The sequence below is a fragment of the Tinamus guttatus genome, unplaced genomic scaffold (assembly GCF_059628265.1).
Source record: "Tinamus guttatus ecotype Peru unplaced genomic scaffold, ASM5962826v1 Tinamus_guttatus_pri_ptg000326l, whole genome shotgun sequence".
NCBI classification, from domain to species: domain Eukaryota; kingdom Metazoa; phylum Chordata; class Aves; order Tinamiformes; family Tinamidae; genus Tinamus; species Tinamus guttatus.
In genome coordinates, this window is record NW_028288860.1 from 1,333,792 (window position 1) to 1,360,969 (window position 27,178).

Sequence of the window (27,178 nt, forward strand, 5' to 3'; positions counted from 1 at the left end):
CAACGCTGAGAAACTGCTGTCTGCGAGGGCAGAAACGCAGATGTGTGTGATGGAAATGCAGCTGATGGGCAGGCTGCTCAGACAGCCCAGGAGAGAGGGGCATGAACACGTTTCACCCATAAGGTCCCCTACCTGGGCAATGCTTGCTTGGCCTCTCCTGCATGCCCTGGGAGCACTTGCCATGAAGTCCAGGTCCCCTGGGCTCAGCCCGACATCCTTGATGTCCCAGTGCTGCTCTCTGGCATGCCCCTTTCACGAGGACCGTACGGAGGCCTCTCAGGCAAGGCTGGCATGAAGTCATCATGAACCACAAAAACAGAATGAGATGGAAAAGCCTGAGCGTCAGTGCTCTGGATTCAGCAGCGTAGATTTGTCAAACATGTAATGTGATAAGAGTTCCTAGGGAGTTACTTTGTCTTTAAAAAAACACAGGAAAAACAATGTGAAACCAAATTTTATCTCCTTAGAGTCCGTTTGTGTCTATTGCTGTCACAGATGCTGGGGTAGAGGATCGGGAAGTCGTTGCTGAAGTCTTCTCCAGGGCCGGGCTGGGGACCCCATCGATGGCCTTGCTGGTTGCAGACCGCCCCATGGGCAAAGCCAGCGGCTTGCTCTGCCCGTGCAGGCCCTGGCCGCAGATCCGGTGGTGCCTCTCCCAGTCTTTGTGCTGACAAAAGGAGCCACAGTAGCGGGCAATGTTGCAGCCGCTGCACGTCTCACTGGCCTTGCGACCGCAGTTCCAGCAGCTCTGAAAGACGGGAGACATGTTAAAATGTGCTTCACCAACTGTAGGATGGTGTTCGCTCCGCAGCTGGGGAGAGGAGAGTTCCTCCCCTCTTTGGTCCCATATTAGTCATATTAAAATGATCGAGCCATAAATTCCTGCTATTTTGCAGCCTTTGCCAGAGGTACTGACCCAGCTTTGCTGCTCTGCCCAAAACAGCCACTCAAACTGCACTGGTCACATCCTCTGCACCAGATCCGCCCCCAGGCGCATACAGGAAACAGCAGGCAAGGACTAAAGATGCTGCTCCTCGGCCTCCCTGTTTCCTGTTTTAAACAGCTCTATTTTGGTATCGCTGCTGGCCAAGCATTCTCCATGGGGACCAGAGTGTGCTGCACTCTCACCAGTTGCTTTTCACCCTGGTTGGAGCAAGCTGAGGAGGGAAAGCAAGAGCTCATCTGAAAGCCTTTTGGGCAGCTGTAAGCGCTGCTGGAGCGTGGGCTCTGATGCAGCAGGCGAGCAAAGCCCCTCGGTCCTGCGGGAGACGAGACAGCCGGCGAGCGCGGCCCGGCTCCGCGGCGAGCGCGCGGGCAGGCTGCCAACACCGGCAGCTCTGGCTGCAGCTGCGCCGCGGGGGCTGCGGGAAGAGGAGCTTTCCCACAGCCGGACCCATGTGTGCGCACACAGAGGAGCTCTGCCATGGGAGCACGGTGCCTGTGGGGCCCCGTGCACAGCCATGGGAGCACATGGGGCCTGTGGGGCCCCGTGCACTTCTCCCTCACCCGGCTCAGCGCTGTGGAACTCCTGTTTCTGCAAGTGCAAGGAGCTGCTCCAGCATCCAATCAGCCCACAGCTTTTCCGCAGGGAAGTGCCACTCGCTCCTGGAAGCGCTCCCACCTGCTGGTGCGGCACCGGGAGCCGCTCGCTCCCGGCGGGGAATCACTGGCTCTCAGCAAGCAGCCAAAGCGAGCTGCTCGGGAGCAGAGCGCTCCAGGGATGGCACGCACCACGGCCGCCCGTCCGCCAAGAGAAGCAGGACAGGAAAACAAGGGAAGTCCGCAGAAGCCTGCAGAAACTCTTGGAAAGCTTGGTCACTGCTTTACAGCTGTTTACACATCTGTCTCAGCCAGTGGTTTTAAATGGTATTTCCAAGATTGCAAAGCATACCAGGATCAGGAGAGTTCTCAGTGTAGCTTTCAAGGAAAGGAGCGCCAGCACTGTAGCAGGAGCTGGCTGCCAAGGCAGCAGTGCTGCCCTGAGCTGCCCGGCTGCTGCCCGTCACCTGGAGCGGCGCTTGGGGACTGGTAGGAGATGAGAGAGCAAGACGCTCCGCTGTTTTTCCCCTACAGCTCAATCGTTGCTTATCTCATTTCTTTCATGACTTTTGAAGCAGTTCCTCCTACTCCCATCACATGTTTACAGACCGCTATGTTCTCCCTTTGGTGCTTTAATGGGGAAGTAAGCTCTAAACATACTTTTCCGTCAAAACACCTCATATTTACATCTTTTTTTGCAATGTGAAAGCAAGCCCTGCAGCAGAGCTGGGCACATCACACCCTTGTACCATACACAGGATGCTGTATTGGTCTTTCCAGAGCTCCTGCAGTGCTGAATCCGGGGCACCCGGGCCAGCAGGGGCTATGGAAATCCCGCATCTCTGAAATCCCGCATGTGGAGGCAGATGGACCTGCTAACCATACACTCATGGATGGTGCTAACGTCCCATTCCCATTAGCTTTTTGCTTGCGAATAAGAGTTCAAAGCAGGTGTGGGGAGAAATTAAAAAAAAAAAAACCCTCGAACACACACAAAAACCCCACACCTGGCAGTGACATCGGAGTGTGACGGCGCACGGCAACCACGAGAAGGAATGAACTGTGCGACTCGCCTTGCTCAGCAGAGCATGGGTTGAGTTCATGGGTTGAGTTTCCAGTTAAAGAACAGGGAAGATATTTACTGACTGAGGGGTGGAAAGAAAGTCTCCAGGAGACACCTACTCGTCAAGTGTTCCTTGCTACAACAAACTAGAAGTCATCTGTCCTTTTTCAAACCTGCAAAAGTCTCATTAGGTGCTGCTAGACTTTCCATACTGCAGGGACAACCCTCCCACGCAGCAGCTTCACACTCACCTCCCCGTGGAGGAGGGATCAGCAGACTTTATGGGACCCGGACATCAAAAAAACCTCAAGACTGTTTGGGGAGAGCAGCTGCCTGCCTGTTAGCTGGGGCACCTATCTGGGAGCCAGCCAAACTAGAGTCTCCAAGATGATATTTACTATGCTTTTAGTTATTGCTTGGAAAGATTTTTAGAAGGAGAAAGGGATATGGGACCTACAGGCTCAGCACGGCAGGCAGGCACATCTTCCAAATCTCTCCTTCGACATTCCCCACTGCTCTCCCACCCCGTTGGCCATGGCCAGGACCTGGCTCCTTACCTCTGTGGACTCCTCTTGCTCATTTATGACTAAGAAAGCATCCTCGGTAGCTTGGCGCTTGGCGTCCGCGATGGTCTGCTCCATCCGTGCCCTCTCGGAGGCAATCATCTCAAACGCCTTCTGCTCGGCCTCTGCCACAGCCTTCTGCACCTCGGACATGGCTTGACGCTTCACCTCGTTCACGGCTTCTTCTGGAAGGAAACAACGGCCTCACCAACCAGCCTTCGGACCACAGCAACCTCAGGAAGCCGCTCTGACTGGTTACGTTGCTGCATATCTGTGCTCCCAACAGCCGGGCACTCACACACGCCAGGGCACAGGCCCACACTGCTTCCCCAGGCATGACCCTCCCTGTGTCCATGGACTCGCAGCCTGCGGACGTGTGCCCCTTCGCAAAACCCAGTCCAGCACCGGTAGCTGAGCGAGCCAGACGTGTGCATCGCAGGACTCTCGGCATTTGGACTTCCCCCGTTTCCAAAAAGCAATCCACAACATCTGTGTTTACCTCAGATGACTTCGTAGAGTCACTTGCCAAGGTTGCTAACAAACACTTACCAGCTTTTTTCCATATCTCTTCAGTGACATAGCCTGTTCCCGACCTGCTGCTGAACTCCCGCAAGGAATCTGCCGGAAGAAGGGATACATGGAAAGGTTGGCAAAGCCTCCTCTCACCTGCCAGCCTTCGGAGAAACAGCCGCCTGCCAGACGGGCCTACAGAGAACTGCTGCGTCCAGCAAAGACACGTGGCACAGCGTGGGCTTAACCAGCTAACACCCCAAGCAAAGGCCGTTCCTCAAACATCTATATGATAAATGTCAACATTTAATTAGTGTCCTGCATAATTTATTACAGCATGTAACCCATTTCCATCTTCTGGTGCTTTGTAACAACATGCAATATTTATAAATATATGCCATCAAATATCTGCACTGTCCAGTGACTTTGCACATCAATCTATACCCAACAGCAGCTTACATTAAATGCAGCAGTGTCCATTCCTGAGGCAATCCAGAGACTTGTACTGATGGACACACTGTACTACAAGACATCTACCACTGGGGTGTACATGTTCCCGACCATCCATAGAGCTACCAAGTGACAGATGGAGACATTCATACTAAGACCTCAACACAGAATACAGTTGCACAGGAAAGCCTTTTCAGCAACCTAGGCATGTCCTTTTATCTCTAGAACTTTTTAATACTTCCAAATAATTTTTTCTTGACAGGTCAAATGACACCAGCCAAACAAAAACTAAGCCATGGCAAAGGGAGAGCAAAAACATTTCAGGAAGGTCTCAGGGTTCTTCAAGCTTCTAACATAATGTGGTATTCCTGGCATACACCATCCAGCAATCGCAACACCATTTGAAAAAGTAACATTAGGTTCCACAAGAGGAGAAACTACCACCCAAAATCCCAATCACTTATAAATGACCTTTTTTTATTATTATTTATTTTTTTTAACATCTTGGGACTGTAAGTATATTAGATGATCACAGGCGATTTTTAGCTTCTGATAGATGTGTCTATCAGGTTTTTAATTTATTACTCATCCTCACTCCCTAGGGATTATCAAAACTTGTTCTAGTGCAGCTAAATCTCACGTTTACCATAAAACCAGTGGTTCTTTCTGACAGGCAGGAACATTTACTTTCTTTATTCAGTCTACAAACAACAAGCTGAGCAACATCAAATTGGGATTTTAAATTGGGACATTTTCATTACTATTAGAAAACATTTTCTAACAGTAAACTCCTAGAATATTTTTTCACTACAGAATGATCAGGATTATTTTTAGCATTTGATTTGTAGCAAGCTGTTTTGGATGGAAATTAGAATTAAATTCAAATGCAGAAAATTAGGATTCAAACTTGTTTTTTGAAGGGAGTCAAAAATCTCTGCATACTGGAGGGTAAAAACAGTTTCAATAAAGTTATATTGACTTACAAAACAAAACCCAGTATTCATTATTCAACTCATAGGTAGTAGCTCTTATGCTTACTCCATTCCTCAGTATTTTTAGAATTCGTAGATCACACCATTTAACATCCATTAGGCAGAATGGAAGGGGAAAAGGGTAAAACTACCAACGTTTGTTGCTTTTTCACGTCCCCTAATGGTTTCTCAAGTTTGAAAGAACTCATCCTCAACCTGAGCTCACTGACCCAGCCACCTGAGGACAATATTCTTTGGGCACCTGCAGAAGAAGCTGCCGCGGCCAAAAGTTGCCTTCACACTTCAGCAAACCCTGGTGCTTGCCCAGGAGCTCAGTGATTCAATTCAAAGCTTTGAAGTCAGCTATGCACTACTTGAGCACTTTGTTTATATCATAGTTTGAACTCATTCATTCATTTCATACCTAGTATAGCTTTGTCATAATTGGACATCTGCTTTAAAGGGTTCATTTTTCATGAAAAAACATCTATTACCCTGCCTGCATATAAACCCTAATGACATCTCTGACTTCTCCCTCTGAAACTGGTGGAAATGCAGAGCACCTGAAATGAGCAGGAGGCAGCGCAGCCCCCTCCCACGCTTACCACTGCCGATGGAGTCGGAGCTGCTGGGACTGTGCTGCCTGGAGAGGAGCTCGCTCCCTGCCTTCCTCGTCTCAGCGTTCTCGCTGCAGCGCCTCTTCCAGTAGTTGAGCTCCTCGCGGTCGGCCTCCTGACAGCGCCGCAGGACAGCCATGGAGCGCCTGGTCTTCTCCACCATCTCCATGATGCAGTTCAGCGCCTGTGGGGAAGGACATGGTCTCTGTCTTGGTAAGCTGCCTTTTCACACAGTCACTTCCCTAATTCCTTGTGGGAGGGGACTGTCCCAGGAAGACAAAACACCAGGTTGTTTCACAGTAGCAGCACCTGGGCATAGTGTTTTGGTCAAAATGGTGTTCAAGCAGGTATTGCCATGCCGCTGCTGTGACTGATGTTTGGATCCCACCCCTCCATCCTAGCCATCAGAAAGCTCATGAAGGAGTGGAAAAGTACTCGTAGGAGAAGCAGAAAAGTTCCTGTGCAATGGAACAAGAAGTCTTCAAAAGCTATCACAAAAGCCCCAACAAGGGTTGGCTATGACCACCCTCCCACCCCAACCCATGGCTGTGGGAACATCTTCTCCTGATGGCTTCACACAGAAGTGACAGCAGGGGCATGAATGTTCCTGCAACGAGAAGGTGAGCAAAAAAAAGGCCTCTGCCTCTAATTTGGAGGAAACGGGCCATGTCCCAACTCACAGTACTCAGCTGCAGGGTCTCTACTCCACACACCTGTGTGAAACATCAGCTTTAGAGCATAAGCAAGCATAGGGTCTCACTTTCACAAGTGCAGGAGGCTTTCTGTCCTCCCCACTGCCCACCTTCTCACACCACTCCTCTACAAGTCGTCTGGAAAGCCTGGATATGTTATCAGCAACGATAAAAATGCAAATTGGAGCAGGTGGAGCACACGGTTGTTTTATCCCCACAGAGCTTTCCACACCACTAGCCTTTCCTTACATGATCGAGATGCTTCCACTCATCCGCCCACTCTCTCTCAGTTAAGCGGTGGTCCACCAGCTCGTCCTGGTATCCTCCATTCAAATCTGTCACAAACCACAACCAGAACAGCGATTAGACAGACCAAGTTCTCTTAGTGTTGGAGAGGGAACATGTCCCTCAAGCAACTAAAAAGATCTGTAACTCTAACCAAGTATAGCCGAGGTTTGAAAACACATCTCAGGGAGGTGCCTCTCAAGGTCCATGTCCTAAGCTGGAGTTTTCGTGCTTATGTCACTGACATAAAGAGCAGGACTGGGGACTGCCCAACACCCCACACAGCTCCCGGAGAGTGGGTAGTGTTTTTTGACAGGCACCCTGGGCCTGTGCGTGTTCTCAGAAGACGGTCACAGGTCTCGATCTGATCCGCCCGGGGAACCAGGTCCCTCATTAGAAATTCACAGCAACTCCGAACTTGTGCTTCAGGTTGCCCCACTGGAAAGACGAGGTTCACCCCCCATGCACCTCCTGGCCTGTGCAGGGGAGAAGGAGAGGGAGTCAAGGAGAGGGAGTCAAGCTGTGCTCTCCCAGGCCCCACGTACCTCCTTGCTCAGTTACTCTGAAAAGTTAACCTCTACTTTCCCAGCCTTCATTTTGCCTGCTGGGCTGTCCACACTCAAACACCAGGTCCTTTCTCCTCATCTTTGGGGGCTCCAGCCTGCACACACCAATGCAGCCTCTTGTCCAGTCTTCCCATTTTTAACCTCTCACTGCTAATTGTTCTGTCTGAACATCTCGCAGAAACTTTTGCCTTTCTGCCTAAAATCACCCAGCTTTAGGGGCAAGCGGAAAAGCACAGGACATTGGGGTGAACCAGGGACACACAACCTCAACAATCGGATTTCACAACACCTACAAATACGTGCTTACAAGCCTCCTTACTGAGACTGGTATGCCGGTCACGAACGTCCCGGTGCTCCAACATCTTGCTGGGGTCTCGGTACAGGTGGGAAGACGCGATGTCCTCCAGGGTGTAGTGCTGGAGGGGAGGCGGCGTGGGGTGGAACTGCCCCGCAGGGTTCATGAGGGGAATGCTCAGGGCAGGACTGTGCCGCGGGGCCGGGCTGATGGTGCACACTCTCTTGGCCGGCGGCTCTGTCGGGAGTGACTCCCTCTCGAAGCTGCTTTCCTCTCTTCTGCAACTGAACCAGCAGAAACGTGCACTGGTTAGGCCTGCACTCAGGGCTGCTCAGGGATGCGCTCAGGAATAAAAAGATGTGGATTTAGAAACAGGAGAGAGCGGGAGGTGGTGATCTTACTGGGAGAGGAAAGAAGCAGAAAGCTAAAACTCACTTAGTCTGAGAACAAATCCAAGAAATGACCCTGTCCCCCCAAAACGAACAAACAAAACCCCAAATCCAAAATGCTCAAATGTTCATATGCATCTTTCTGAGTACAACTCAATTAAAATTTTTCACAGGCTTTATAATTCAGAAGCATGAGCTACACAATTATGCAACGCCTTTTACCTGGAATAAAAGTAGCACAAATTAAAATGAACCCCATCCTCCTTAGCCCTCACTCTGTGTTGCCCTTCAGCCAAGGGAAGCAGATGGTGTCATTTCTGAAGAAACGCTGAGCTTTCCAATTCAGGTGTTTCAGACCTGCTAATAAACACGTCACTCTGGGATGAGATCTGCCTGAAAGCCCTCGCAGGGGATCCAGGCCAAAACCACAGTACAGGAGTACTGTGAGCAAGAATTACAGACACAGCTAACCAGCACTATCCTTTAACAATCCGAATTGTTGCTACGAGCCATAAGATCCTGTTATTTAGCATGGAACTTTGTTTAAGGTTTTGTTTCAATTTTCCTGCTGTCAAAAGTCATGATTTTAGATCACGGAGTGGCCGAAGCTCCATTTACCTGTCTGGACTGTGCTTCTTCCCATTGCCATTCACCTCAATGAGCAGCTCCGAGGAGTCCGCCGGGGACGTGGTGTTTGTGTTGAGCAGGATGTGTTCGTGCTGTGCCAGGTACTGGGACGGAGTCTGCTTGGCAGCCCGGGCACAGTGCAGCAGCTCCCTCTGGAGCAGCGGGAGGTTGGCCTGGAAAACACATCACCGCACGCTGTGGGTCTGGGCTAGGCAGGCTGCAGAGGGGCAGTTCCACCCATCTGCAGAAGACCTTCATCCCCACCACTCCTCTGTCAGCACCTGGAGCCTGTGGGCTCCTCTCAATGTTCACTGCTCAGGATCTCTGCACCGCTCATCTTTACCCATGTTGTGTCATGGGCTGAAGTTGCTGCACATGGAAACAAAGTTTCTCGGGACATAGTCTGTACACCAACACTTCAAATATTACATTAGGCTGAAGAATGGAGGTTGATCAGTCTCGGTCATCCCTAACATGCGAGTAGACCCGCTATAATGTTAGCTTTCTGCGAGACCATTATCCCTGGTGATCACTACAGTCTGGGCAGTCTGTCTTGGACTTTAACAGACTTGCCCTGCTGCTTGGACTAGAGCTTGCCCATCAGGGACACGGTGCCAAGCAGCAAACATGAACACACACAGGGTTAGCGAGAGCCATCTGCTCACTGTCACCTTCAGAAAGGGGATCACAAATGGCCGGAGGGGAAAGTTCGTCGCCTCTTGCAGCTTGCAGTGAAATTCCTCAATTGTCACTGTGGAGTTCTGAGAAAAGAAATTAAGACATGGAATGTCAATTTGCTCTCGTTTTAGACACTTGGCGAAGCGGCTCAAAAGCGGCAGAAGTGCAGTGGAAATGGCACCTGCTATTGCAGGACTGACTGTGCATGCAGCAGATCCTGCCCAGTCCTGGGGCCACCCAAGCAGAAGGAGCCGGCGCAGGGAGCAGGCGGCTGGCGCTGGGTCCCACCGGGCTGGGTTGCCAGGCCCTGCGGGGAGGTAGCAGGGCCCAGCTGGCTCCACACAACTCCAGCCAGATGGCCAGAGAAGTGGCAAGGTGGCCGCGAGCCCAGCCAGCCGCCAGAGCTGCCCGCAGAGCGCGAGCCCTCTCTCCAGGCACAAGGAAGCTGCCTGTGCTCCGGCCCACTCTCCTCAGCTTCCTCTCCTTTTTCCTCCCATTCAGCTCATTTAGCCCAACTATCCACCACCCAAGAAGTTGTTTCCTACCAGTCTGCTGCTCTCTGCCTTGGCATGATCTTGCCCTGCCTCCTATCCCTCCCGGCTACGCAGGCTGCTCATGCTCTGGGATGAGCAGCACTTGCTGTGCCGCGTGCCCAGCGCTTGGCCCTGCCGCAATAAACTCAATCAGGGATGAGAATGACAACCTGAGGAACCCAAACAGCTTACAGTTTGTATACATGCAAGCATTAAACATAATTCTGCAGCAAGACTCCATTCATTTGGTTTTAGCTGAATTTTATCTGCTGTCTATAGATGCAAAAGAACACGTACTGTTAAGCACATGCATGCACTAGCATCATGCAAATCCCAAGGGGAGGAATGAGGAGGAAGGGCAGCAGATGCACAAAAGTGTTATTTACCAAGCTCTAATTGCACCTCCAGACGGTCACAAAATTCACATGGCTGGACAAAAGCTTGCACAACCATCAATCTCTTTCTTTGTGCAGCCAAATCTACAAACACTCAAAGCATCAGACTATCGCAGATCCAGGCCTGCTGCTGCAGTTAAGAGGCTTCCCAGCTTCTGCCGACCTTGGCCAGAGTTAGGTTTGCTTTGCTAGTGGTCCAGTGTTAAGGATGAAAAGCCTTTCCCAGCACAAAATTACAGGCTCCTCCAACTTGTATGAAAGCTTCATTTGCAAGACGAAACCAATAAGCGCAGCCTTATGCCTTGCAGTAAGGAGGGGCAAAAACACCTGACCTGTAGTCCTTACAGCAAAGCTCAGTCCAAATCCTTCTACGTTTCCTTAAGTGCAGCTGCACCTGGGCTCATAGAGAGGCAATGCAAACAGAAAAGCAAACAATTTTCTAGAACGCACTGAAGACAGGAGGAAAAGCCAGCAAGTCTACCCAAAAATGGAACACACACAAACACACAGCACTGTGCACATGCTGCCTGCCAGCACACCAGCACTGCGCAGCTTTCGCACCTGAGAGGCTCTGCAGACCTCTTTGAGGCACAGATCTTCCCCCCTCCCTGTTCGTACTCACCACTAGGGCCAGAACAAGGGTCCGGACCTTCTCTCCTATCTCTGGAGAGATGTCATTGCCAAACTGCTGCAGGGTTGTGAGGAAACGCTTCAGCTTGCTGAGCTGTCGGGCACCGCAGGTGGCCGGGAGCTGCTGGTTGGTGAGTGAGGAGGATGAGGATGAGGCAGGACCATTGCTGAAACGCTGGGGTGGAGATGGGGCTCCATTCAGCGTCGGTGGGGAATGGTTAATCCCGTTGGGCACTGCAAATCAGAGAGGAGCCAAAGGCATTAGTGGGTGCTCTGCTCTGCAAGGGGGCCATGTCCTCATCATCTGTTTTTTTAAGAGTATTTTGTTCTTACTCAATCTTAAGAGAAAATGCACCATGCAACACACAGATGTCTGGTGTAGTGTGAGATACCACCCAGGATCCCTGCTCCAACTGAGGGATCGACTCCAAGTGCCCTAAAAAAGCCAATGGACAACACAGCTGGTGACTCTTGCAGCCACTCTCCATTTGAGCTTCCTTCCAAGGAACATTAAGTAACAGCAAAGAATTAGGTTTGGAAGATCATTATGAACTCACATCTCCAATTTTACTTGGGGCGGCTCAGGACGCAGCACGAGCGCCTGAATGGCACATTCTGCTGCAAGGCCCAGGCTGCGCTAGCACCCCGGGGATTTGCAGCAATCCAGTTTTGCAAGCACAGTTGGTTTTCCAGCCTGGTCCCATCTGCAAGGGTGCCTCCTTTCAGCAGAAAGTATGTTGAAACCGGCTACATTATGGAAGTTTGGGAATTCCACAAGGGGTTTGAATAAATTGTTGACATGGCCACGCTGCAGTTATGCAATCCACAGACTTGTCTGGGAAGTCCTTAAAGGCAACTGTGCACTTGAGGCCCCAACTTGACATAAATACAAATGTTTTTGGAGGTGAAAAGTACAGGAACATAAATATAGGCTTAGCTGATTCACTGGTTTATCCTTAGGAGCCCAACCTGGTCCCCTAGTGATGCAAGTGCTGAAGAAAAGGTTGCTAGCAGCATGAAGTTATAAAAGTGCTGGGAGCATCAGTGATCCAAGAAGAGCCACCACGGCAGGTGGTACAGAGAGCCACCGACACGTGGATCAGACAGGGGAGACGCACAGAGCTCAGCACAGAGGTGCCAAGGCACCTGCTGCAGCAGGGATCCCTACAAAATCCTCGGATCTTGGAAAGAGTGGCCCTGGGAAAGGCTTTTCAGAGAAACTGGCAGGAGGAACTTCAACAGTTAAACCGCGCTGGGGCTCTCCGAGGTCTGAGGTTATGTGGGCTCACACACCTGGACCCAGCGTGAGGCATGAGGGAAGAACCTGGTACGTTACCCAGAGTCAGTTACAGATCCCAGGAAAAGATAATTGTAAAGAGAGCATCAAAGTCACTCGTGCTAACGAGGAGGGGACCGGCTTTTCTGGGCTGCAACAAGGATGCAGCCCTTTGTAAGCACAGAGATGAAGAGATGAAGGGGAACACTTGTTCTAAAAGGAGGACAGAGCAGCATGTGTAATTTGGTGACAGAGCAGGACAACTTAGCAAGTGTAGTCCACAATGCCTCCTCCAACCCAGGGGAGACACAGATACGTGCTGCAGGGCCAAAGGGCAGGATCAGCTCTATGTGGGGTCCCCACTCCACTAAAGCTAATGCAGAGCTAAGTTCAAAGTCAGGGATTCTGGTGGTGACTCATAACGAGCTCTTATTTCAAGACAAAAATGGTGTAAACCCAAGAGAAAGTCATTCAAATGGGCTCAGATAGCAGAGGTCTCTGCTCTCTGAAAGCCTTGACCAAGGCACCTTACCCACCTGCAAGTTACTTTATTGCAGAGTAACTGAGAGTTGCCTGAAAAGTCTCAAGGGACATGCATTGCCAGGGGAGCAAAGTGGGCTGAAGAAGGATGTTTGAAACCTAAGAATCAAAAAATAAATTTTGCCACAGGTTGCCTTTAACATTTCTCTTGCACAGAGGTAATTAAGCGAACTGGAATCAGGAGGTTCAAGCTACTTGGACTTTAATAGCGTGTCAAACATCCTTTCTGGAAAAATTAATTTCTGTCACTTTGCTAATGGCTTTTTCTGCCTCAGTAAAAGGACAGCTATTTAAAAATCTTCAGTGTATACAGACGGGGACAATGTGTCTGGTGGGATAACCCAGTGATTTGTGTTACTGCCAGCATTGCTCATTACATTAGTGAATGTATCTCCTGAAAGAGACTGAGCTAAAGAAATCTATGAAGCTCCTTGTCAGTGTTAAACTGTGAGGTATTAGAGACCTCATGAGGTTTTGCGGTAATAGAAGAGCAGCTAGAGGCACAGTAAGCTTGGGGAAAAAACTGAGGAGAAATTGAAAAATAATTCCATTATTTTCCATTCCAATTCCAAACATAACCATTCCTTCTTGGGGTACAATAATATATTATATACAATATATATTTAACAGATCGTTCCAAATGTAACTGTTAAGTAAAACAGGTCAGCTTTGCCTTCTATGTTGGCTAAAGGAGAAAAATGAGCTTGGATTCCTTCTAGGCTTTGGGAAAGAGGTTGTAGCCATAGAAAGTCCCTATTCACGGAAGTCACCTCTGAGGAACATCCTAACACAACAAGCAAGCATGAGTGAGGCTGACTTATGGCTAGGCAAGGATGAACTGTGGCTTAATAGAAAGGATTAAGAGGAAGGATGCAGAAAAGATGGACAAAATCTGGACAGACGGCAAGGAATGGATAGCAGGGAACACCTGGATGGGAAGCAGAAGAGAAGAAACGTGCTCATCTTGGTTTCAGAAGTGCTGTCTACAATGTGAGCTGCAGCAGCGTAGGCAGCAATTCTCCAAAGACCCTAGGGAAAGCCCAGCCCTTGGCTGACCTGATGGCAGACCGCAATGCCTTAAGGAATTTCTCCTGGAAATCCAGGCAGTACTTGCAAGGAGACGGCCCAGGGGCAGCTCCGACAGCCCAGGCTGCAGCAGGGAACGGTTGTCAAGAAGGTTATAGATCTCCTTAGATGTTCCAGGTAAGTGGCCAAAAGCAAGAACCCCCAAGTTCTCATTTGCTTTTTTGTCTATGGGATCAATTATGGTCACTGTGCCACCCGTGGGCACAGACGGGTGGCCAAAACATGGATTTGTGAGCATCGGAGAACCCCACGGAAAAGCACTTACGTGCTGCTGGAGTGAAGGAGACGGGCCGGGGGCCACCGGGGTTCACAGGGGGCAGCGGTGGCATGCTGGGCGGCGAGGACCTTGACTGGATCTTCACTTCCACTGGCGAGCCAGGCATCACTGGCACCCTCTTATCACCGGCAACTGCAGCAGGAGAAGGAGGAGGAAACGTTAGCCGTGATGAGCACCGCATGGCCCGTCCCGTGGGCGCCTGCATGCACCAGCCGTCCCCAGTCCTGGGGGAGCAGCTTGGGCCACAGATGCTCAGTGGCCTGTTACCTTGGGCAGACCATTTTGCCCCAAGATCTGTCCCCAAGGGTTTTTTTCACCATTTGCTTTTGTGTAAGCCTTGTTTTTGAAGAGAGCGGCCGCTCTGCAACTCCTGACCACAAAGATGCCAGTTCCGGACGGCAGAGAGTGCAAACAGGCACCTGAGCCCGCAGCACTTGGCACTGGTGCTCATGGCCACTCAGTTTGGCAAGGCACAAGCAGCTGGTTTTGCAACAGGCACTGCGTGAGAGCTGCCTCATTTATTTTCCTTATGGCATGTCATCAGTAAAGCAAGCGAGGCAACAAATAAATGTCATATTCCTCATTGTTTTGGTTGTTTTTCTCTTGTTTGCAGGATTATGGACACCCACTGCAGAAGAGGAAGTGGAGACAAATACATGAAAACCTACGTTCCCCCATAAGCAAGAGACTCCATCCATCTCCTTGCTGCTGGCACTGCTGGGCTTGGGTCTGGGGCTGCAGTCATTTTAAAATCCAAATCTCCAGCAAGTTTGTATCTTCATTTATTTGAGTCTCTTTTCAGAAGAACTTCCTAAGCTTTGCTTTCCCAAAGTGGGGAGATTGCTGAAGCCCTGCGAAACTGCTATTAATATTTATAATATAAAGTATTATAATATAATGTAATTAATATTTATAATATAATGTAATATAATGTATAATATAATGTATATTTATAATATAATGTATTATTATAACGTTAACATTAACATTATTAAATTAACATTGCCAGCCACTAGTCACATGCACTTGGTCCATCTCCTTCCCCATCTCGGCATGGACGTAGCAGGGTCTGCACGTGGAGTTAAGAGCGTTTCCAGCCTGAAGCACCTGGGTTGAAGTCACTCACCCAGGTAGGGAGGAGGAACACGGCTGCATGACCCACCTTTTCCAGTCTCAAGGGCACTAATTGTGACCACCTGCCACTTGCTGCCAGCTGCTTGAGAGCTAGCAGGGCATGGAAACAGATTTGCTCTGAACATACAAATAATTGCAAAATGAGGAGCAAAACCATGAGAACCAGCAACTCTTTGCATGCAATCCACAAGCAGAAGTGAGATTTGCTTGACACTATTCTCTGCAAATTCTTTGCCCACCTCTGTGCCTGCCTGTCCGAACACTTGCCAAGGAGACCTCCATACCCAAGTCCTCCCTGCACTTAACGGGTTTTGCCACTTTCCCCTCCAACCACATGCTTCAGACACGCTTCAGACATCAGATATCACCACTTTCCTGCCTTCCTACAAAACCCTCTTCCACAGGTATACATGGATACCCTGATATCACCACGTTCTGGACAGATTCATTAAATTCTTAATGTTTCTCATCTTTCCTCCTAAAACATTCCTAGGATGCATTAAATACAGTATCAAAGTGCTGGCAAAGCAAGCGGAGCTGCTCTCGTTAACGCACATGGGGAAAAAGAAAAAGAGTTACATGCAATTTATTCCCCTAAAATAAAACCAGCTACTGCTGTGCTGTGGCATGAGACAAGAGCAGATCCCCGGAGAAGCCAACACCTTCTCTTCCGGGCTCGCTCTGGCAGACAGACAAGAAGTAAACAGGGTTGTTAAATTTAAAAGCTTCCTGTTAATGATCCAGGGCATCTATAAATGCAGATTAAAAAGCATCTTTCTGCAACTTCTGACTTTGAGCCTGAATACAATAATTTAATGAGAATCATGTGAGCAAACCAGACCCAGCGCAAGTACTTGAGCCCGGGATTGAGGGTGAGCTCAGAACGAGGTGGAGATCTCTGGAGCAGCAGCTCCTCAAGACACCTGCAAGTTGTGCTACCTGAGCAGTCCATTCTGCTGAAGTCCTGCGCAGAAGCCAAGTGCCACCCCAGCCTTTGGAGGCCAGAGACATGTGTCCCAGCTGGAACAGCACTGCGAGCTGGTGCTCCATCAGCTGCCAGCCTGTGTCTGGCCTGGCTGCAGCACCTCAGAAACCAGCAACTCTTCCCCAAAGATACAAATATATACAAGATACTGCTGCATGCTATACACTCGTGTGTGCCATTTCAGGAGTCCAAGTACATGAGGGACTGAGTGCCCACGTGGACCTGAAACGTAACATCTCTCTTCTTGTCCAAGCACCATACCACAAGGTCCTGCTTTTACTTGATTCTCCATGTTAACTCTTGACATGCTCTATTTCTTCTACTGCTCCAATTCTAGCCCTAGAACAGCAAATTAAAAAGGAGCATCAATTAAGACTAAACGCAGTCAATAATCCTCCCTTAATGGGAGAAGAAGAGAATAAATTATATCAAAGTACAACAAAGCAGAATAAAATTCAGGGCTAGGAGTAGTTGTCAGAGAGCATCCCCGTCCTGAGCATGTCATTGCGGGGAGAACTGTGGCTCAAGCCTTCCCTGCAGTTGCACAACACAGATAGGGACAGTTTAAACAGCTGCTTGAGACCAATTTCATCATATTTATTTTCTTTAAGGAAGCCTTCCGACCATAGTATCTAATAATAAAGGAGTGTTGCTATGACAGGCAACCTCTCAAGAATGGCTAGCATCTGATCTCTTTGGAAACTGGAAGTATATAAAGAAGCTCGCTTTACTTATCTCTTCATGCTTCTGAGCTTGAAAACAGTTATATACAGCTCCCTGGCTTGAGACTTTTTTCACTCGTTTCTTAGAGTGCTACTGTAGAGCTACTGGAGGTAGCTACTTCAGAAGAACAGAGAGGATGGACAGCACTATCTTCAAAACTTTTGTTGCAGGTATAGGAGCCCCCTTGATTCACCATTGGAAGAATTAATGGAAAAAAAGAGCTTTCCTCAAATGGAACCAAAGTGGTACATCTTCATTACAACAGCTGCACAGCATCTGAACTGCTTTCTCCCCAAACCAGCCTGCTGGATTCAAGCACTCTAGCTTATCCGACTTCAGCTCTTTGCAAAAGTCAATACATGAAACATATTAGAAGAAAGCAAGCGCGTTAAACATGATACAGCAGAACTTAACTGTCAGTTAGGCCATAAAAGGACTTGCTTTTCCTTTTTTCTCTTGCGGCTTGCAAGATAGAGCAGCCTTGAAATGCAATGAGGTGCTCGCAGCTAGATTGCAAAAAGTCTGCGAACGAACAACATTTTGGTTTCAGTTGGTGTTTTTCAACAAGGTCATATACAGAAAGGGTTTGCTCCGTGATTCAGAGATGCAGGACGAAGACACACAAGCTAATACTGAAACAATAGTCTTAGGCAGAACAGATGTTTTTGACTTTCACACGGAGGAGGCTGAACACGCTCCTACCCCCAGCAGCCACTTCCCCCCGATGCAGAAAGGTCAGAGCCTGTAGTTCGGACTGGCCTTTGTGGAGCAGCGGCCAAGGAAGCCGTCCCAAAGGCTGAGCCCACGACGGGGCCGCTCACTCAGGCCCCGCGCCAAGCGAGCTGCCTCGCTCGCGCTGCGCCGCGTCGCGTCCGGCGGAGGCACCGGCGCCCTCAGAGCCTCTCCAGCAACCCCTGGGTTACTCACCACAAGGGCAGCCCGGCCGCAGGCAGATGTTTCTCCTTCCACCAGCCCCCGTGGCCCAGATGGCCACTTGTGTTAGAGGCATAAGCTGCCGAATGCCAAAAAGTCAGCGCGAACAAGGCTCCCTAGACAGGACAGTCCTGCAAAACAGAGGTTTGCGGCTCTGTTTTGCGAGATCACCACCCAAACAGACGAGCAACAACCACGGCCTTAAGACAAAGCAATATAAAACTTGTCCAAACAGCAAAAGAAACCATCTGGAGGAGGAACAGGCGGGCAAAGGACGGGTACTTTGGTGCCCTCCCCATGCCCACAGTCTGCAAGGGCTGTTGCAAGATAACCAGCTTACTGTTACCCCGGAGCAAAGGCCAGAGAAACGGCTCACAAAACACCCCTCGCAACCCAAACAAGCCTATAATTAAAAGGACATGCTGCAACGGGCTGGCTTTCCCAGGTTCCCTGTTGATAATGCAAATGCAAACTCAAGGCAGCATCAGTGTAACCTGACCTGATAATGTAAATAGGGTGAAATGAAATATGGTCCGCCACCTCCCCAGCTTTGGCGAATGTTTATTTTGAATAACATGCTTATCTGTTCCAACTGCTCGCCATCTGTTTTCAGTCTCCACTGAGCTAATATTTTGCACATTTAGGAACTGACAAAAGGGAAGAATTGCATTTAAATTTTATTAACATCTTTCCTCCGCTCTGAGGTTGCCTTTCCTTTCCCTTGACAGCTCCAAGCCACTTGCAAAGCACCTTTGCAAACTCCTTTAAGACATGCAGATGAGGGAGGTTATCTGCATGCAAAGCAACAGCTTTATCATGCAGGCTGCCAACATTTGCTGTTTGCTGCTGCTCTACTGCAAACTCTCCCCTGCTTTTCGCCTGGCTGCCTCCCCCAAGGTCCAACTGAAATCAATTTGTCTAGGGGGAAAAAAAAGCCAGTATTTTATCTTCTTGCAGCATCACTGCATGAGAAAAAGAGGAAGGGGAAAGGCTGAGATATGCATCAGAAGCAAGGCAACTGATAAGGCAGCCTTGGCAAGCAAGGGATTACTTTGCAAACAGTCTGCAGGCAGGGAGAGGGGAAGAGCAGAGGGGGTGGGGAGTGTATTTATAGGCAAATAAGGATGATTATTTGCATTGAGGGGGGTTTCCAGCCATCTCTCTTCAACGAGACAGTAAACAAGAGTTTACTGACAGCCAAGAAATGGGCAGACCCAGAAACACACAACAGGTCAGCAGCAGGCGTTGGGCAGCGAAAGCTCCACTTGCTGCTTGTTCTGCATCCCCTCTCCCGTCACGGCTATATGAGGCGTTGCATAAGATGATACTATAGCATCTGTTGCAGCGGGTAGCGCGTTACCGCAGAGTTATTTCCTCCCCTCCAGGCAATCAGTCTATTTTTGCTCCGCCGCGCTCGGCTCCGCGGCCCAGCGCGGATGCCGCTCAGCGCGATGCCGTGGGAGGGGAGGAGACGTGCGCGCCGCAGCAGAGCTCTGCAGCACGCGGGAGGGAGCTGCCGAGCCGGGCACACGCACTTTATAAATCAAAAATAACCGCGCACGTCTCCCCTGCCATCCCATCCTCTCCCACACACAGCTGCTGCGCTTCAAGGCTCCGTTCGACACGAACCGCGGTGAGAGCAAGGCGAAAGCGCCAAGTATGTTGCCATTCACTAGCAGGCTAGAAAGCAGTTAATAAGGGAAATAAGATTAATAATTTATTCCTGAAGGCAGACTGCAGATCTTTATCAGCCTCACCCGTCATCAAGCTTTCTAAAAACCTATTCGGGTGCCCAATGGTACAAACTTATCAGCAGCACAGGTTGGGCTTCAGAGACTTTTTCCCCCTGCTTTGCTTCCACCTACACAGGCAATCGTGGCTCCTACTTTCCTGAGTGTCATCGGTACAAACCACAGCTCAGCAGTGTACATCTCAGCCATTACCTCTTGGTCCAAGCAAGCAGCTGCAGAGACCCCTTCCACTTCCCATCACAGCATCTAGAACCCCAGAGCAGGTTATATACCAGGGCTTCCAAATTCTGGTACTCTTGACAGGGGTAAACGAACTGCTTCAGCATGGCTATCCCCACCAGCAAACCACCTCTTCTACAAAGAAACAAGGGAGCAGATGCTCAGGTGGGAAAAACTGCCCAAACAACCACCCATGCATGGTGCAGGAGACACCTGGGAGCTGCTCCTACCAACAAGTCACAGACATTCCCTTTCTATAAAGCTAGTGCCCGAGCAAATAAATAGATATGGAGAGCCAGACTCATCTAGGTGGCTAGGACCTTCCAGAAGGACCAAACAGACAAATAAATAAATCCACTTGATTCAGCACACACACACACACACACACACACACACACACACACGCACTCTGCCAGAAGATCACATTCAGCTGGGGCAACTGCGTGGGCAGCATTCTGGTTTTCAACTAGGAAGGGTTTGGGGACTTCAGGGAGGCAAGAAAGGCTCCAAACCATCCAAGATATATATATTTTTTAAGCATCATCCAGCCATCACCTGAGCTCCCCGTCCAGGGTGATGGCCTGACACACAAGCAGCAGGGCCTCACTTGGCCCAGTGGTGCTCGGACAGAGCCAAGGATGCTCACCCATTAGTTTGATTCCTTACTGCCAAGGTATTTTAGTTATTTTTCATTGGTTAGACTTGAGCTTTTTTCCAAGGAGAAAGGAGACACAAAACACGACTATTACAATATTAAGAGCTGTTTACTCCTCCACACTGTTTACTTACTAGGTTAAAGCATTTTGCATGAAAAAATTATGGCAGTTCTCAATTTAAAACACACAATTATCACAATCAGAAGAAAATTACTTTTCCAAAGTCTGCCTGCCGCGTCGCTCTCCAAACATCCCAACTGCAACCGAAACTATGCAAGGGAAATGCTGGTGGCTGGAACTAACTTTCCAGATGGGAACATCTGTGTCTCATTTGCCTCAAGGAAGAAAACATGAGGAAGATTAACGGCTCCCAGGCCCGGCAGAGCCCAGACATAACAAGTACAAAAGGGATATGGTTTAGAAAGAAACTTGGTGCAGCAGTTCTGTATCAGAGATTTTTTTTTTTCTTTTAATGACCATTTTGTGGGACTACATAGAGAGCTGTCAGCTCAGAAAAGGGAGCCCGAGTTTCAGCTTGATTAAATGCTACCGTAGAGAGAAAGCAAGAATTGAGATGATAACACAAGCAGCAGAAAGCACTTTTACCACCTCAGCTAACTTGTAGTTAGGCAGAGGCAAGGAGTTTTTCCTCCTTAAAAGGCTGATTTTAAGGGTTTACCCCCAAACCACCAGCCCCAACACAGCAAGCCCCAAACCACCAGCCCCAACACAGCAGCCCCAACACAGCCAGCGCAGCCCTGCTGCTTGCAAACCCACCAAGGACCACTGGCCTCTTCGAGGTCCTCGGAAGGAACAAAAGTGACCCAACACATGGGAAACCCCCGCAGAAGGGCACTGCACGGAAGGCCATTCCTCGCATTAGCGCATTCTTGAAATTCGGCCACATTTATAAAGGTACACAGATGTTTTGAGGCAGCACCCAGCTCTCTTTGCAGTCCCCACACACACCCTGTGCTTGCCACAGGTCAAGCCAAGCCCGGCAATGTGTATTTTGCTCTGCTGGATACTGTGACATGGGGCAAACCTGCTTGCCCTGGATTTGGTTTGGCAGACAGAACAGATACCAACTGCCATTAAAGTTTCAGGCTGCTGGAATTTTGCAGGTACTGGGTTTAAATCTAAGTTGCGCTAACTTTGTTGAAGTATAAAGAAAAAAAATTTGTTTAGAACCCCCAGATGTTACTTAGAAGGAAAAGCAGCCATTTAGTACAGCACTGAGAATTACAGCTTGGGGAATAGAAGCCTCTTTTTTCCCCCTACTTACGTTAAAATCTGTGCAGTGGCAGAGGTAAACCTCTAACTTTCACCTTCGAAAAAGGGAGACCCAAAAGAGAGAAAATACAGGTAAAACAGGCTCCAACTTTTCAGAGCATTTTCCACATTAGCAGAGTTTTTGGGACACCACAGAGGCTGTGATTTTATCTAGCCCTCATAAATCCCCTCCAAACTTGGACTGCTTGCAGGTTAGCAAGAAGCTCCACCCGACTCCGGCTTTCCAAGCTCCAAGCACCAAGCTCCACCTCGCTGCCTTCATTTCCAATGACGGAGTGCCAGGAAAGGACACGAGGGCCCAGTCGTTCTCCTTGGGTAGCCGGTTTGCTCTGTGCGGATCTCCGCAGCTCATGAGGGTCTGCGGGGATGCAGCCACCAGCGCACACGGGCTTTGGAGCGGGATCACAGCAGAACTTACGGCAGCAGAGCCGCGGTGGTCAGCGAGATCTACGGAGCCGCTGGGGCACCCGCTGCAGGATGCCTGTGCGGGGCCGCTGTTCAGCTTCCTTCATGCCTGCAGTGGCCACCAAGGCTACAGGACTCACTGCAGTGATGCTGTTGGGTCAGCAGACGTTCTGGGGGGCTTTGGCTGCTGCAGGGCTTCCCAGAAACGCATGAAGTCACGTGCAAGGCACTGCGGTTACCTGGAAAGCTCATCAGCAGGTAAGATTTCCATCAAAGAGATCTCAGCCACAAATTCATCTCATCCCACCTGACTGTTCGAGAAACCCCACCTGAAAAACCCATGCTGGGCAACTGACCCTGGTTATCCCTTTGCCTATGACTTTATTCCCCAACACTTATTTTCAGGCAAAATAAAATTGCACAAGCAGAGATCATTTTCAGTTTTAGCAGATGCTGTAAGATGCTATTTTAAGGTCAGAGCAGAGCACCACTTTGCTTAAAGGCTGGTCAAGCAACACTGGGGCCACCCCCCGGTTTCCCACCAGCAGCCACTTGTCACTGCAAAGGTGATGAACTCTGCACGGGAGGGAGTGACCATGCTGAGAGCTTCCTTGGAGGACAGTCACATCAAGAAGGTCCATTTTGTTTAGTGGCATGTTTTAAGTCATAAATCCAAGCAGGTAAACAGTGCTGTGATGTGTGCTGCCCTGAGGAACCCTAATGGGGCCTTGGGGCAACCCTGCTCACCGGGAATCACTGGCGGCCCTGCTGCCCTCATGCTGGGCTGGGGCCCATCCCTGCCTACAGATCCGCTGCTCGAGGCCCGGCACACAAATATAACACCAGGTCCATGGGCAGGTGCCAGCTCCGGGGCAGGTGGCCCACCTGTAGCTGTTGGACAGAAGATCCCAGCTTCGTTCCCTGCACAGATGTGCTGCACCTGCATTAATGCGGCAGAAACAACCTGACAATACATCTTTTTTTTTTTTTTTCCAGCCAGAAAGCTGCTTGGAGACATTTCAAATAAAAGAATGAAGGTCAAAGCATTTGTGCTAAATTTTAACATCTGGCCTGGTGCTCCATCCCAGCAGAGATCTGCAGAACTGCTGCAAGGTCACAGGCATGTATCAGGTCCACTTTGCAGTGGATGGAGCAGAGCAGTACCCAGCACAAGCACAGAGCAGGCTGGTCTGCTTTTACAGAAGCTCCCACAGATCTTTAAACAGGTCTTTCTGATGGGGAAGTGGAAACCAAGAAGTCCTTGTGCCCTAGACCACTGCGATTCATGGCTACAACTGCCAGTTAAGTTACCATTTGAGGCTTTTGACATCAGAATTGGAGGGTTTCAGCTGCTCTTTGGGGACAAGGGAATAAGAGGAGGCATAAAGAAACCTCCACTAGATTCCTGCAGCTCACGCAGCTGGCCCTTCCACACAAACTCTGTTTCCCAGGTCATCCCAAAAGCAGCAGGCTACAAATACAGTAAGACCACCACTCAGTGTGACTAAAGATAGCAAGGCTTACACTGCTGACAGTACCATTTTGGGGGCTGTTGTGTTCTTTGGGAGGCTAGAAATGGTGAGAGATCTAGAAACCAGTGATGGGCTTTGTTCTTGCATGCAAGCATTTTTAACCCAAGCATCCAGTGACTAGATTGCACCTTCATCGTAATTCCTGACTTGCCAAATCCTCTTCAAATACAACAAATGTGTTTTTCTCATGACTTTGAGAAGTTCAGTCCTATATGGCATCACTCAGCCTCAAGAGGCTAGAACAGACACACTTCGTAGTAAAGTATATAGCATATACACATGCAGAGGCATCTCTGAACACCTAGAAGATTAATACAACAAAATGCAAAAGCTGAACAGCCTGAAAGTTAGAGGAGAAAATATTCCCACTGAAAAAAAAAAAAAGCGAATGGCTTCAGAAACAGCACTAATTTATTTTGAAGTCCACCAGTAACTCAACATTTAAGAACTTTAAATCTGTTTAATAATAACATAGAGGAGGATATTTAAGTCACAGGCTTCAAAACAAGGATTTAAATATATATCCATCTCCCCTTTCTCTCTTCCTCAAGCTCTGCTGCTCAGAGACTTGATTCCCACCATAATAAATCAATCTAAAGAAAGACCTCTGAAAAGTTGTTCTAACAGACCTGAGATCTGCGCACAAGGGCATCCAATGAGTAGCAAATTCTCAAACTGAGCAATACAGGCACCACCCAATTGGAAAACTCAGCAGCCTGGAAGCTGACAGTTCAAGGTTAAAACTGGGTAAGATCTCCAAGAAACCAAGAAGGAACAAAGCAAGCCTGAGATGAAGGAGGGCTTCTCTGACTTTTGTTTCTTGCAAGTGCCAGTATCTGAATCTAGCAACATAAATGTCCCTCACTCCACAACCAGTTGTGGCTCTACTAAATTAACCATTTCACATAAACTAGCTGTGCTACACGCACAAGTATCAGACTTGTTACCCAAGGTAGCCAAATCTCTCTAGGCTAGCCATAATTCACACTTCTCTCTTGGAGAGTCCACCTCACTCACTTGGGCACTAAGTACATTAGCTGCTGCTTCGATCAAATTCACTCCTGATCAATGACATACACAGGATGACAATTCTGCCTGTTAAAAGCACTTCTCACATCACCAAATAAATTCTTCTTCCCCCTCACCTCAAAGACCTCAAGCATGTGAAAAGCTTTTTGCAGTCCTGCTGAGCTGGAATAACAACAGGAGTGTACTTAAAGACTCCAAAACACCTTCAAAACCTGTCCCTAAAGTTAAACCACTAGAGCACTGCTGTAACACCCTGAGCTTGTGCTTTCCATGGACAGCTTCTGGAGACCAGGCAGCTCCAGCAACACGCAGGGAATATCAAGTGAACATGTTGGCTCAGGCTGGTTCCACAGGACCGTGAGACAGGCTGGGTGGCTCTGATGCATTTCTTCTCAAAGTATTATCCTACAACACACCAAGAAAGGGCTTTCCAATTCCTCAGGTTGTCCTAAACCCTAAACTGGTTATTAGCAATCAACACTGCTCACCACCAGCAGCAGAGAGTGGAAAACAAATACAAGTTAATCAAGAAGCGTAACCACCAAAATCAAAAACATGAGAGAGTGGAAGAGACCCTGCAAGCCACCCCTTATTGCCCCCAAGTTTGTTTTAAACTGCGATTTTCCTCCCCTGGTCACAGCAAAGTCTACGACACGGTGCCTATACATTTCCTGTCCTGCTGCTGCAGCAAGGCAGAGACCCATCAGTGCTTGGGCACAGGAGAGACTCTGCACTACCATGTAAGTGCAGAATGCCTTCCAGTTACCTTCACCAGGCCATCAGCCAGATTAGGTTTGCTTATGAGAGAAGAACTAGAAAGTCAAGTAAAATATGCTTTATAATCTACTTGTGAGTAGTAGTAGCTGCTGGATCTCCAAAGATGTGGAATCATCTTGCTGATCAACCCAAGGCTAGGTTTCATGTTCATATTCTTCAGGATTTTGTTTTTAAGTGTCGGTATATTTCTGAAGACAGTCTCTGTGCCAAACAGAATTCAAGGCAGACAGACAGACATCTGTGTACCTGACATCACCACCCCCCTGAAGATGTGACAACACATGAGGTCTTGCCTCATTCTCAGGTTCTGCCTCACAGTAGGCTTGATACTGGATTAAGGTATTACTGACCCAAGAGAATTTCAATTGATTCCACAGTTGATGCTACAGAACCTGTTGTTCTTTGCATTAAGCTATAGAATTATTTCCAACACCCTGAGGAGGGTACACCTGTGTGTGCTTCCCAGAGGCATGGGATTACACTGGAATCAAGTGTCACCGAGGGCATTCGCTTGGAATAAACCGTCTTGCTCAGGTGCTCCCAAGGTATTAAGCTGTCTGCGAGAAGCTCCATCCTCGTGAATGTGTAGCAGACAACCTAGCCTGTCTCCCAGATTCCAGATGGCACTTGCAAACCTTGCCTGTGTATCAAATGTTGTTTTTTAGCTGTGTCCCTGGTTGACAACACAGAACTTCATGATGCTATCTTTAGAGAGACTTCTCTGCAAAGAAACACCCTTGGAGCATACGGTACAGGGAATATGCTAATGTGGCAGCACGTTTTCAGAGGAGGCAAACGCATCCTTTTTGGGTACACTGACATCCCAGAGCAAACCGAGTGGGACCTGAAGAGTAAAACGGTCCTTGTAACATCAAGCTTTTTCACAAACAGTTTGTTAACAAGTTTTATGATTGAGGCAGGTCACCATACAACACCACAGAAACACAGGATCAGCTCACAACAGAGGCCACATGCACACACGAGAATGATAATGACACACACACACACACACAAAACTATTTAGTGAGTTAAACTAGTCAAAAAGAGCAAAGCAATCTTACAGCTTTCAACCTTTCATTCCTCCTATAGGTTTGGCAATTCCTACCCAACTTTCCCATCCATATAAATGCAAGAGTCAGGTGATAAACCAGTGCATTTCTTCCTTGAAGGATTTAGGTTCTCTCTTCCTCCAGAGCTCATGTAAAGATAATAGCACATGCAAAATAACATTTTTTAAATCTATACATTAATAAAGAAAACTTTATGAAACTTCCAGCTGTGAAAAACCCTGGGATACTAATGTTACTTTCAACAACAACAATAAAAAAGTAGTTGTTAAAATAATTCCCCATCGAAACCATACAAACCAGAGCTATCTTCTGTGCTCCTCTGTTCAGAAAACATGAAATCAATCACTACATGCATGTGAAAATGCATGAGAAAAAAGAGGGAAAAAAAAAGAGAGAAAGAAACGACCCATATACACTTCTACTACACAACAAAATGGCATTACTGCTGCTGGCAGAAGACTAAAAGGTGGCAGAGCCAGAAAAGCTTAGGATACAACACATCAAGATTAGAAGGTGACAGCAACAGCAGCGAGGTGGCTGAAATCATCCATCTCACCCGCTGCTGAAAAGAACATTTCAGAACAGTAACATCAGGTAAAGCAGCAGCTTCTGCAAGAGAAAGTGATCTAGTAGGTAGCTCCTTCCATATTGCAGGCACTCACAGTAAACAACATATGGCCTGTTAATTT

At 48.6% G+C, this 27,178-nt stretch overlaps 1 protein-coding gene across 1 annotated transcript in view; it reads right to left on the reverse strand.

Annotated features, from left to right (window-relative positions):
• Nucleotides 1–424: 424 nt before the first annotated feature.
• LOC104571060 (CBFA2/RUNX1 partner transcriptional co-repressor 2) overlaps nucleotides 425–27,178 on the reverse strand; it is a 49,328-nt gene continuing 22,574 nt past the window's right edge. The window contains exons 2-11 of the mRNA XM_088529179.1: nucleotides 13,971–14,114; nucleotides 10,796–11,037; nucleotides 9,239–9,328; nucleotides 8,559–8,740; nucleotides 7,576–7,835; nucleotides 6,655–6,740; nucleotides 5,702–5,897; nucleotides 3,715–3,783; nucleotides 3,160–3,350; nucleotides 425–748 (exon numbers count right to left, since the gene is read on the reverse strand). Coding sequence (XP_088385305.1) covers nucleotides 464–748; nucleotides 3,160–3,350; nucleotides 3,715–3,783; nucleotides 5,702–5,897; nucleotides 6,655–6,740; nucleotides 7,576–7,835; nucleotides 8,559–8,740; nucleotides 9,239–9,328; nucleotides 10,796–11,037; nucleotides 13,971–14,114 — 1,745 coding nt within the window. The 3' untranslated portion in view covers nucleotides 425–463. The remainder of the gene's footprint in view (nucleotides 749–3,159; nucleotides 3,351–3,714; nucleotides 3,784–5,701; nucleotides 5,898–6,654; nucleotides 6,741–7,575; nucleotides 7,836–8,558; nucleotides 8,741–9,238; nucleotides 9,329–10,795; nucleotides 11,038–13,970; nucleotides 14,115–27,178) is intronic.